This window comes from Arabidopsis thaliana, chromosome 2, assembly GCF_000001735.4.
Source record: "Arabidopsis thaliana chromosome 2, partial sequence".
Classification (NCBI taxonomy): Eukaryota; Viridiplantae; Streptophyta; class Magnoliopsida; order Brassicales; family Brassicaceae; genus Arabidopsis; species Arabidopsis thaliana.
Window position 1 is genome coordinate 7,229,214 of NC_003071.7, and position 13,177 is coordinate 7,242,390.

Sequence of the window (13,177 nt, forward strand, 5' to 3'; positions counted from 1 at the left end):
CATTTTTTTATCTATAACCACGTTTTGTTATACACGTTTAAAATTTTAAGAGGAAAAAAAGTTAACAAGTGTTGTTTGTGGTTTAATTCAAAAAGCGTTCCTAAACATTCATTGCATTATTGTCTTGTTTTCAAAAAGCGTTTCTACATTCATTGCATTAATGTCTCAAAAAATCAAAACTAACACTCACATTCTAATTCCATATAGGACTACAATATTATTATGATCGGGGGCAGAAAGTGATCACTTAACAAGTTTACAAGCTTCGTTTGCTTTTCCTAATTATCTGGAAAGAGGAGATATAAATTGGCTGTTGATAAGTGTAAAAACTAATCAAACACCTAGAATCTTCAATGACTTTAGATTGTAGAAACTAATGAAGCACCATTATTTTGTTATTCCCTTTGATTTGAATGCAATCTATAAGTGGCTTTAGATTGTCTCCAAAAGCCATTAATTAGTGTCTCCAAAAGCCTTAGAGACACTAATGTTCCACTAAGATATATATGGCACCGGTCGAATCAAATGTGTCGAAATAAAAATGTGATTTCATTTTACCTTTATAAACCAAAAGGAAAATATATCGGGCTGCTTTTGTACTCATGAGTTTCTTTAGTTACACAGTTTTTCAACCACACAACTTAAATTTTATATCCGGACTAGTTATCCAAACTCTGGAAAAAGGTTGAATTCAACAACATTAATTTCTAATTCTAAATCCTACGATTTAAAAGGTCTTTTTGAAAATTTAAACAAAGTTAAATGAAATAAAATAAAACTATTAAGCCGAAATCTAAAGCATAAATTGTTAATCTCAATCCTGAAGATAGATCCGAATTTGAAATTTAAAAATTTATAAATTGGAAATCCAGACGCCTAATCTAAATTTTTAGATATTATTAGAGAATAAATGATCAACTGGAAAAAGTGCTGATAAATTTTTAGATATTACCGAAACAGAAAATATTTGTAAGAAGGAAATGACAAAAAGAAACAAATAATATGTCTAACGATAATTAGTGACGTAAGGAAATATCTTACCTACATACAAATAAAAGCAGTGCGCAAGTGGGTGACGTTGTTTTGCGGCTGAACTTGAAATGTTAGGTGTATGATTACTTTTTTTTTTTTTCACTAAGTGTTGTCTTTCTTGTATTAAGAACATACCTTGTATTAAGAACATACATCAAAAAGTACACTAGTTGACCTTCCACTTACAGGATGAAGACAAACACTATAACAAGAAAAAACATGATCTAACAAAACACAATGTTGATCATGCCGAAAATCAAAAAGTGATGAGTAAACTGAAACAACAACAGCAGATAAGAGAAGTCATAACCAAAAAGAGTTCCACCGGCTCTACTTCCATCTGCTACTTTTGCAAACCTTAGACCTGCAAACTTGTACCATTGCAGTCCCTATTATTCAAACGTTTAAGTTGCCAACAAGGATCCTCAGCAGCAACAAAAGCCAAAAAATGACAGAATTTGCAGAGTGTTTAACGCTTCTTAGGAGGTTTCAGAATACCTCCTTCCTTATGCTCCTCAACTCTATGAGTTCTTCCTTCTTCATCACTCCCAGGTCTTCCCATATTCTTCCTTTTTATTGAGTCTCCCTTATCCAATTGAGTCCTTGAAGCTCCAAACTCTCCTTGTCATGAACATTCACCTACTTCAACCACTCGAGGAACATTTGCACCAAATGCAGGACCCGTAAACGGTTGTACATTAGAGTTTCTTGACGCCTCTTGCCTGCGAGATGGAGGATTAAGATTTAATGTTCCTATATTTGGTAAAGAACCTGCTCTGCCTTCTGGAAAATAAGCAGCCCTAAATTCATCAGGATTCAAAGGAGGAGCTGCCACTCTTGGAGGAGGTTCAATAGGTGCTGGAAAGGCGTTCTCAGACATCTGTGATTGGGAGTTCAGGGAAGAACGATGATATTCATCCCGGGTACACACTCCTTCTCTTCTAGACCTAGTGAGATTGTTGGTAGGACCACGAATGATAGAACGAGGCTCAGGTTGTCGATAAGGGCAGTAATTCCTATGATGAGTCAGCCTGAAACAGCTACTGCAAATTCGCCTTAGTCTTTCATATTGAAACCTTATCAGCGCAGTCTCACCAGAATCAAAGGTAATTCTTTGGAAGAACCTTATACGATCAGTGATCTCAAATCGGATTCTCACTCTAATAAAAGCTATTTGGGTTGTAGTAGCATCATGAAAATCCAATGATATAATTTGCCCTAAACCAAGAGCTATCTCTGTCACTGTGGCTTCACAAACATAGAGGAGAGGAATCCCACGCATTTGAACCCACAACTCAATGTTAGACAAGTATTCAAAAGCCGAGTTTACCTCCCAACGATGAGCCGTGACAAACCAACTATTGTAAAGCCAGGGTTCCCTTCGTAGCACAGACAAGAGATCCAGCTCTCCCGTGAACTCTAGATGTCAGACCCCAAACCCTTGGCAAGGCAGCAACCACAACATTAAGATTTTGAGCTCTAGGATTAAGAGGCCTTGCAATCAGGCTAAGTCTATTCCGTGATTCATTAGTTGCATAAGCAACATACGAAATAAACAAAGGAGGATCCTCTCTTCCTAACTCTAACTGTTGTAATTCATCCCACAACTCATCAGCCATAATACCAGGAAAGGAGAAGCACAAGAGAAGATGAGATGAGACTCGACTTATAAACCTAAGACAGAACTCGTATATATAGCACAAACTAGTCTACCCATAAGACCCGACTAAAGACAAAAGAGAATAAAAAACCTATCCTTATAAGAAGATAATTAACAAAAGAAAAGGAAAAACATAATTGCTAAAAAGACCTCGAGAAAATTTAAATTAATTAATATAAAACAAAACTAACCGACTCATAATAAAGAGAAAACCCAACACTTAGGAAACTACTTAAGATAAGAAGACAAAAAACAACCCAGTCATAAGACCTCCAAATACAAAAAACATTCGCTGCTTACACCTGTCAACCTTCTACCACGACTGGATCAACACAATTGGAAGCCAAACACTTGTAATTTAGCCTGCCAGATATCAGAAGCCAGTCTCAAACATTCTGCTGATGAATTCTTTCCTCTTCAAACAGACTTCTCAACCAATGGGGAAAACTACAAGCCACATAAGATTGCCACCTCATACCAGTGATGACACTCTTAGCGATCTCAGCAGCACCGTTATTACACTGAGTTGATTCCATCATCATAAACCAATCTGATATGTCCTTTGTAAAGCTCAAAAATTCCGCAATATGGCCAATCAACATAGGCCACTCATTCGGTTTATGAAGGGCCTTAATGATATCATGGGAAGTGGCAGCAAATGTGACTTTATCAAAATGAAAGTGATCCATACTCTCTAATGCCCAATCCCAGCTTTTGATTTTTGCATCAAATAGAGAGTATACCTGAGAATATGATCTTCTACTATGTAGTAAGACCTGCCCCATTGAATCTCTAAGCACCCAAGAAACTCCAGCTAACTGTTTCTGTCTTGACCAAGCAACACCAATGTTACATTTTAGTTCACCTGCAGGTGGAGGATTCCATTTGTGTTCTGAAGGACTAACACCACCACTTGATTTTTCTTGAGCATTGATCCAAAGATTGCACTCTTCATAAGCTTTAGCTACAATCTCACTACTCGTTAAACCAGTACCTTGAAACAAAGTCTTATTCCTGTTTTTCCATATCTCCCACAATAACCATGGACTCACAGTTCTCATATGACGAGGGATTCCAAAATTCTGAGAATTTTGAATCACATGATTTATATTGGAGAAAATAGATGTCCCAAACCCCGTTGCAGGTGCCTGAATAAGTGAAAGTGCCCATACTTGTCTAGCAAAAGGACATTGAAACAATAGATGATTAATTGTTTCAATTTCCTCTTTACAAAATAAGCATCCATCTGCAGTTCGAATGCCTCTTGATCTTAATCTGTCTTCTACTGCAAGAGCACCTTTTAAAGCTTTCCACATGAAGACTTTAATTTTTGGAACCGTTTCAAGAGACCAAACCTTGTCAAACAAAGGATTAACAGAAGGATAAACATCAGCCTCCTTGAAGAGATTCTTGAAAGTCTCCCTGCTACTTCTTTCATATCCAGACTTCACCGTGTATAAACCATTATTAGTCCCAGCCCAACAATAAGAGTCTTCGCTAGAGATGAGAGGTCTCTGATGCATAATTAATTGAACATCTTTCTCATGAAATAACTCTGTCAGCTTCTTCAAGTTCCAATTCCGAGTGAGAGGATCAATTAAATGACTAACCTTCATATGAATATTCATCAATGAATGCAAATTCATAGGTCGTCGACTATGTCCATCAAACAGCCATTTATCAATCCACACATTGGTTTGCTCACCATTTCCTATAAGTCTCTTCAGACCACCATTTAATAATTCTCTGCCATACAAAATGCTTCTCCAAGTATAAGAGGGCCTAGTTCCTTGACGAGCATTAAGGAAATCTGTGTTCATGAAATACCGGCTCTTGAATATTTGAGAAACAATGCTCTTCGAATCACTGAATAATCTCCAAGCTTGTTTGGCCAATAGTGCCTGGTTAAAACATTGTAAGTCTTTGAAACCAAAACCCCCTAAGCTCTTAGGCAGAGTTAACTTCTTACCACCTATCCAATGAATTTTATTTGAAAATTCCATAGAGTTCCACCAAAAATCCATCATTACACTTGTAAGCTTAGTGCATAAACCTTTAGGAAGCCTAAAACAGGTCATAATATACACAGGCAAGGCCAAAGCAATTGACTTTAACAAGATCTCCTTGCCTCCTTGTGAGAGAGTTTTATCATACCAACCAGACAAATGAGATTGCAATTTTTCTTTGATATAGCCAAACAAATCCTGTTTGGAACCACTCAAGTTCTCAGGTAACCCTAGATACTTCCCTGTCCCACCTTCTAGATGAATACCAGAACGATTCTTGATCCACCGTTTAGTATCCTCATCTACCTTAACTCCAAAAGTGATCGAAGATTTCTCCACATTAATCAGTTGTCCTGAGATATGCCCATACTGAGATAAACAAAGCATCATCTGTTCACAATCCGATTTTGTTGCTCGACAGACTAACTGAGTGTCATCAACAAACAATAAATGATTAACTGAAGGCCCAGAACCATTAAACTGAATGCCACTAACTTTTTTAGAATTCTCAGCTTGTTGTAGAATATGAATAAGAGCTTCCGTACAAAGCACAAACAGAAATGGAGAGATGGGATCACCTTGTCTGATACCTCTCTCGGGAGTAATATGCCCAAAATGTTGACCATTTATCAGAACTGAATAGGTAACAGAAGTCACACAGCCCATAATCCAAGAAATCCATTTATCATTGAAGCCCAAAGCAACCAAAATTTCTTGTAAGAAAGACCATTCTACCCTATCATAGGCTTTAGACATATCAGTTTTGAAAACCATAAACTCTTTGGAGATCTTGTCATTAGTTCTTAAGCTATGCACAATTTCATGAGCAATGAGAATATTGTCAGAGATTAACCTTTCGGCAAAAAACGCAGATTGAGAAGGTGAAACGATAGATGGGAGATGCTTCTTTAATTTGAAAGATAGGATTTTGGAGATAATCTTATATAAGACTGAGCATAGACTAATTGGTCTAATATCGGACATTCTCTGAGGGTTAGTAAATTTTGGAATCAAATAGAGGTGAGTATGGTTCCATTCTTGAGGCAGAACCCCCGTCTCAAAGAAACCCAGAATCTCTATATAATCTGATCCTTGACAACATTCCAATTTTTCTGGAAGAATAAGGCAGTGAAACCATCTGGACCAGGAGCACTCTCTACATTAATCGAAAAAACAGCAGAATGAATTTCCAATTCAGTAACAGCTTGAGTTAATTCTTGATTCATCTCCTCTGAAACTCGAGTTTTAAAACCATCCAAAGCCGACTGAGAGTTAGCAGGATAAGAAGACATGAACAGATTCTCAAAGTAAACAGAAGCAATATTGCCTTTCTCTCTATTCAAAGTGTGTTCATTGCCATTCTCATCAACCAAAAATCTCAAAGAGTTTTTAGTTCTATTAGCTTTCACCATGGCCTGGAAAAACTTTGAGTTCCTATCACCTCCAAACAGCCATTTATCTTTACTTTTCAATCTCCAAAAAGATTCCTCTTCTCTAAACGCAACCCCAAGTTGAGTTTGAATAACTGAAATTCTAGACCAGCAAGGATATTGTTTGCTTTTTTCTTCATCCAATTCTGATCTTAGTCTCAATATCCTATTCTGAGCATTAAAATCACTATTCTTTTTCCATCCACTTATAGCTTTTCTGCACTTGACCATACGCAACATAGAAGAAGAAACATCTGAAATGCCATTACCAATCCAAGAACTCAGGGTAGAAGCTGCACATTGAGGGTCCTCTGCAAACCGTTTATCATAACAGAACTGACCTCTAAACACTTCCTGGTCATTAACAAAGTTCACCAGAACAGGTCTATGATGAGACCCTAATTTCTCTAGGAACCATTGGTGAGAATTTGAAAACATCGTAAACCATTCCGAATTCCCAAAACATCTATCCAATTTACATTGAATCCATTGATCATTCCTTGTTCCTCCCCAGGTGAAACTATTTCCTGAACTTCCCATTTGATGCATGTCACAGTTAAGTAACATATTCTTGAAAGGTTGAAAAGAAGATATCAACCTAGATGGACCCCCTAGCTTTCCATCATTAGACAAAATGTCATTGAAATCCCCTATCATACACCAAGCTGAATTTCTCTGAACCCCAATACTACTAAGCTTATCCAACAGAAGATATCTTAAATGCAACACAGGGTTACCATACACACAAGAGACAAACCAGCTTTTTTTTCCTTGAGACACTTTTAGATCCAAAAGATTTTTATCTTCAAAAAGAAAATCTATCTCTAAATGATTTTTCCAAAAGATCGCTAATCCACCACTCTTTCCAACTGGTTCTATAGTATGAAAGTAATCATAGCCAAGCCATCTAAAAACTTTCAATAGAAACTGATCAGAATTCATGGTTTTCCATGAGGAATAAGATATCCGGGAAATGCTCTTTTTTCATTTCCTTAAGGTGCCGAATTGTCCAAGGGTTCCTCAAACCTTGGCAATTCCAATTGAGGATGCCTTATTGATATTGCGATGGTTCACAAGGAACCACCGTATTATCAAATCTCTTTGGACATTTTGCAGCTTTAGCTTCAGAAGCTTGATTCTTCCTTATGAAAGTTTTAAAATTCTTGTTATTGAAACTAACCTCTTTCTTAGTCGTTTCTAAAGAGATTAGCGCCGTCTTCCTAGACTCAATCTCTTTCCTTGATCTCGGATGTTTCTGTTTAATACTCAAACCAGACGAACTCGGCCTATCAAGAGAAGATGGACAATTTGCCACAAAATCCAAATCCAGGAAATCAGAGCTAGGCTTTTCCTTACAGGACTGAAACATATCTTGAGATACCAAAAGGCCTGGTGGAGAACTTGAAGGAGAGTTGGAATGATCAATAGAAACCACACCTCTCTGATTATCCAAAACCCCTAACCTTTCCTTCAACCCTTTATCTATCACAGCATCTTGAAACTCACACCCCAACGAGGATTGGGTTAAAGGAATATTCAATTCCTTCTCAGGAACCATCCTCTGTAAGTGTTCAGAATGAATATTCTGATTTTCTTGTTGACATAAGGGCAATCAGCTTTATCATGAGTTAATCTTTGACAGAAGAAGCAACGTTTCCTAATTCGCTCATAATCAAAAGTGACTGAAACCACTTCACCTGAAGGCACCTGAACTGACTTGGAGTTACGCAGAGGATTTCTAACATCCAAATTAACTTGAACTCTCACATAATCCTGTGCCTGAGATTTCTCCAAATCTAATTCAACCTTTACCACCTGACCAACACACCCTGCAATTTTCTTTATCGTCTCCTCCGTATAATAATTAACCGGAATATTGCGAAGACGAATCCAAATCGGAAGGATCATCAAATACTCCTCAGGTGGCTTTTCTACCCATCGATCCATTATAACACACCACTCATCTTGAGTCCAAACTCCTGTTTTCAAGATTTCAAGTAAATCATCATTTGATTTATAGAAAAATTGAAATCTTTCTTGAGATAGAGCAACCCCACGAACTCTAGAGTAGATCCTCCAGATTCTAGGCATATCTAATATCCAATTAGACATCCGTTGATGAGAGGGATTCAGAAATCTTCCAATAAGACTGCAACTATTCCTCTCAATCGAACTTAACTGAGGTTGATTTGATAGAATTAAAGGACTATCATCGTTGATCGTCATCTCAAAGATTGCTTTATCCAATTCCATATTCATGATAAGAACCCCTTTAAAACACTTTCAGAAGATACTCACAGCAACACAATTCACAGAGAATTGATACAACTACAGCTGCAACTACAACCCAAAGATCTTGACTTGATTGAAACTCAAAAGATTTAGAACTCCGACAGAAAACGGAAATATCTTCGACAAAGGCTCCGCTCCAAAACAAGAGTGCAATAGAGGGAGAAGTTCTTAAGCCCAGCTGAAAAGGGACGGCGAACAAACGGCGATTTGAAATTAGAAATTTCAGCTACTAAGAGAGAGAACAGAGAAAATTTTTTAGTAGGTGAGTGTGTTTGGTCACCCATTTAGGTTAGTTTGGTGTAGGATTACTTCATCTAAATAATTCAAATGAAACAAAAAGTTATGGTGAATACCAACGATTAGACGACTTTTATGTGGCTGATAAAGATTTGATCTATGTTTCTATTGAAAATAATTGGTGATACTATGGTTAACGAAAGTCATGCAACTTGCTAACTTGGTTATCCATAAAATAAAATTAATTATAAAGTGATAAAGACATGAGATAAATCATGATATTAACCTTTAAAACTAAAACGAACAAGATAAATAGATTGATAAGACGATATATCATCAATAATAGAGATCAGCTGCTTTCATATTTTGAACCATGAATCTGATTCTCGTGAGAGGTTATCACAATTTACTTATCACATTTTGAATATGACGCAAATTATTTGAATTTGAAACTTTATCCCGTTGGTACGTCCATTGTCCACGTTGTCCCTCATGGCCTCATTTTTCTTCAAATAGATCCAAATGGCTGAAAGAGACGACAGAGGAAAGAAGCAGCATGGTGTCTTGTAATGTTGTGTATTTTCTTTCCTTTTACAGTTAACCTATTTTCTTTCTATTATCACATGATTCACATTTGATTACATTTTTAACTTTAATTAGAGGATAATAGTTTTCAAAAATTAGTTTGTGAGGCTCAATACTGATAGAATAGAGCATAGGGATTTGCAAAATCGTTTGTTTACTCTATGGACATCTCCTAAAAAATCCACACCATTTTAGGCTCCGAATGAAGACGTGCAGTTCAACTGCGCATAAAATGCAGTGCGGTTCAAATAATAACAAATATATATATATATATGCAAAGAATTTTGTTACTATTTGAAACGCACCGCACTGTGCGATTCGGTCAGCATTCAAACCACAACACTAAATATCTCACTAAAATAGCTACTATCATATTAGTAAATTAAAGATATTCTTTATTATTTAATAGTTTTGATTAGTACATATTATTATATAATTACAGAATTAAAAACATATTACATTTAAATAACTTTAATAGTAATTATTGCGTTCACATTTTTGCCTCAGTAAACACAACTTTGCCATCCACTAACTAAAATGTTATAGTAAATATTACTATTAAAAATCACTTAACATAGAAAGAAAAAAAATCACTTAACAAGTGTACAAATTGGTTTGCTCTTACTAATCCTAACAGAGAGATAGAGAATATATGGCTGCTAAAAAGTAAGTGTACGACGTGAAAAGGACCGTAGTGTTCTACATGTGCGCCTTAGATGGTCTCCAAAAGCCACTACTTTACAAAAGCTATATAAGAACAGCGTTATGCTTCATGCTTTGTCTATTTAACAATTACGCGAATTGTATCGTCTAATTTTTAAATAACCATGTTGCACCGCACCTAATCAAATCTTAATATGCTTGAACGAGTCAAATGTGCCAAAATAAAAAGGTAAGTTATTTTTACTGTTAAGATCAAATATTTTACGAACCACGAAGACAAAAATATATCCAGCTGTTTTTTTTTGGATACTCTATAGTCTATACACTATCAAACACAATATTCTCTATTTAACAAGAACAAAATAATTTAACATTCATTCAAAAAAAAAGAAAAAAAAAAATAGAAACAGATTAACTATTAAAAAAAATGCTCAAATAAAACCAAGAAGAGGAAATAATAATGTTTTTAAAATACAAATGAAAAAAACAGATAAAAATGTCTAGATAAAAACAGATAAACAGATACAAATGAAATAATAATAGAATTTTTTTTACGTCACTCAATTTTTTCTAGAATGTTTTTTTTTGACAAAAATGTCTTACCTACCTACAGGTTACATGTACAAGCCAGTGACAGCAGTGAGGCCAGTGGGTGACCATTTACTTGCGGCTTACATTGAGACTCGTTCAGGGACTTTTTCTTTAGTTTTTGGGACAGTTACAATTTGTTATTAACAACAAAAACAATTGGCGACACACAAAGAGAAAAGAACTAGCTATGTTTTTTTGTGTGTGCAAAGAATTCAATATCGATTTTCAAATTTTCACAAACTGTCTTGATATTTATCTCTTTTGTGTGTTAAAAAGAACAAAAAATATATATATCTTTTTGTGTGTTGAAAAGAATTTGGGATGATTATCATATTTTATCATATTAGAATTAAAAACCTAAATCAAGCCCCAGTTTATGATGGCCGAGAAATAAATATACCCTCAACGATCCAACTAATCCCAAAATGTGTGTATGCATGGAGAAAAAGCCCAAACGAAATTGGTCCACAATTGAACAGTAATAAACATGGGCCTATAATATCTAGGCCTGCACATAATTACTCTTTACTCTGCAATTACTCGTTACTTGACCGTACTTGCCTTGAAAATTCAAATACTAACTATAGGTAAGTCGGATAACAAATGGGTTAATTTATTACTTATAAGTCGAAGTCAAGTATCAAGTATCAAAATATTTTTTGATACTAGTTTGGTTATTTCCCTCATTTTGATACTTGTCATGTTATTCCTTATTATACATCGTTATTATACATGTAACTTGTAGGATCACTAACAACTAGACTTGAACATAAAAAATTTTTGTTAATTGTTGATCACTAAAAATTACTATATACTTATTACTAAAATACTAATGCTTAAATTATTATAATAGATTTATAATTTTGATTTGGCCCGTAAAAGATAAAAATCCAAAATTCCTTGTAACAAAACTCATTAACCTTAAATTTTATGTATATGTTTTTTTTATTCCAAATATTTTAAGTTCAAGTAAAAGTAATTATTTTTGGTCAGTAATAAGGCGGGTCAAGTAACTTGCAAGTAATCAAATTTCGGACAAACCAAAAATCCAATTACATGTACAAGGCAAATCGGATCACAAATACTTTGAATTTGGCAAGTACTTGCCTTGTGCCCGGCCCTAATATTATCTAGGCCCAAACAACCATCATGAAGGTGGGAAATCACAAATCCAGACTTTCTTAAACATAATCAGTCGCAGAAACTATCATCTATTTTTTTTTGGTAAGAAACTATTACATTGGCGAACTTAAGATTTTCATTTAAACTTTTCTTTTCATTCATTTAAACTTTTTGTTGAACACCTTTCATGCGACGGATATTTAGCAACATATCCTCAATACATTGAAACAATAGTCACTGGTGCGCTTACTTTTCCGTCAACTCCATCAATAACATATTTGTCAACTCAATCAACGTCACTTTCTGCATCGACATCGTCTTTTTTGCCGGAATTTACAAAAAATCTCCGCCACTAACACTGTTAACCCAATGGATCTAATTAAAAGAGTTTTTATGAAAAAAATAACCCCTAAAGGGATAGTATATAAGAACCAAGGGTTACAATCTTAAACACAAATTAAATCAATTAATCAACTGTTCAAATTCCAAATCAAAATCAAATTACATGTTTGCGATTGGTTAGTGTGGGATATATAATTCTAAATTGAGGTTTGTCGATTGACACGAAGATCACTAATATCTGTTAAGCACCAACGACGAAGATTCAAATTCCATGCCAAAAAAAATTGCAGATCTAGATCGATGAAATAAAAGTGAAAAATTGAGTTTAGTTGAGATCATCTCCTTCGTATCTCTGACATTCCCATCAATATTTTATTTTAATGAGTTGCAGAGGATAAAAGAGTTATTTTGTGAGAGAAAAAGTATTTAATCGTATAAATATATTGAAATATGTCATCTTAAACAATACCACAAATAATAATATGGTTTTCCCATAATTGATCTGAGATAACATGATATTAACATATCACACCATGTTTGTAAATTGGATGACGTAAGACCTTAAATCTATATAGCTCCAAATAAGTTTCATTTCTATTATATATCTTCACCACTGTAACATAAACCAAATTTTACCCGGTTAAGAAAAAAGGAAAAAAAAATCTTAAACATTTTTTTTGTAAACTAGTTCTACCCAAAATGCACTTTTGAGATCATATTAGCCAATAAAAGGGGTTATTGTGGATTTGAGCATTTTTTAGCCCAAAATTGAAAATGCATTTAGCTAATAGACTTTGAAAATATGTACTTTTATAGAGGGAAAATGACGAATTTGTCCTTACTTTTCTCTGGTTTTTTTTCGATGTTCTTTTTCTTCATCCTTTTTTTCCCCTTGAATTGCTTTTGTTCTTCCTTCATGATTTTTTCTTTTTTTTTCCTCACAAAATTTAAATAGTTTTTAATCAGAGAAAACTAAACTGTAAGGAAAAATAGTATATAAAAAGAAGGGGCTTTTATAGATATGGGCATATTTCAGCCCAAATATTAGAGAAATAGAACATTTCATTGGACTTATGAAAATAGGCATATTTTGGTCTGTAAAATTACAGTTTTACCCTTATTCTTCCTTTCTTCTTCCTTCTGTGACGTCGATTTCATTTTTTTTTCTGTTTCTTCCAAAAACTTCATTGATCTTCTTCCTTCTTCTATACCTTTTG

The 13,177-nt window shown here is 34.7% G+C and overlaps 1 protein-coding gene and 2 pseudogenes across 3 annotated transcripts; all 3 read right to left on the reverse strand.

The window, feature by feature from the left end:
* Window positions 1–1,132: 1,132 nt before the first annotated feature.
* AT2G16676 (Ta11-like non-LTR retrotransposon) lies at window positions 1,133–3,010 on the reverse strand. The gene has a single exon (NM_001036281.2). It carries the CDS (start codon window positions 2,312–2,314, stop codon window positions 1,658–1,660), a length of 657 nt encoding a protein of 218 aa, NP_001031358.1. The 5' UTR covers window positions 2,315–3,010; the 3' UTR covers window positions 1,133–1,657.
* Window positions 3,011–3,078: 68 nt separating this feature from the next.
* Window positions 3,079–7,070, reverse strand: AT2G16680 (annotated as a pseudogene; the record flags this gene model as incomplete). Its single annotated transcript has 1 exon — window positions 3,079–7,070.
* A 594-nt stretch (window positions 7,071–7,664) lies between these two features.
* On the reverse strand, window positions 7,665–8,387 carry AT2G16690 (annotated as a pseudogene; the record flags this gene model as incomplete). The annotated part of the gene is made up of 1 exon: window positions 7,665–8,387.
* Between the last annotated feature and the right edge of the window lie 4,790 nt (window positions 8,388–13,177).

What these genes read in the sequence shown, in the direction of transcription:
- AT2G16676 (NM_001036281.2), bottom strand. Translation starts at nt 2,314, where the DNA reads ATGCGTGGGATTCCTCTCCTCTATGTTTGTGAAGCCACAGTGACAGAG.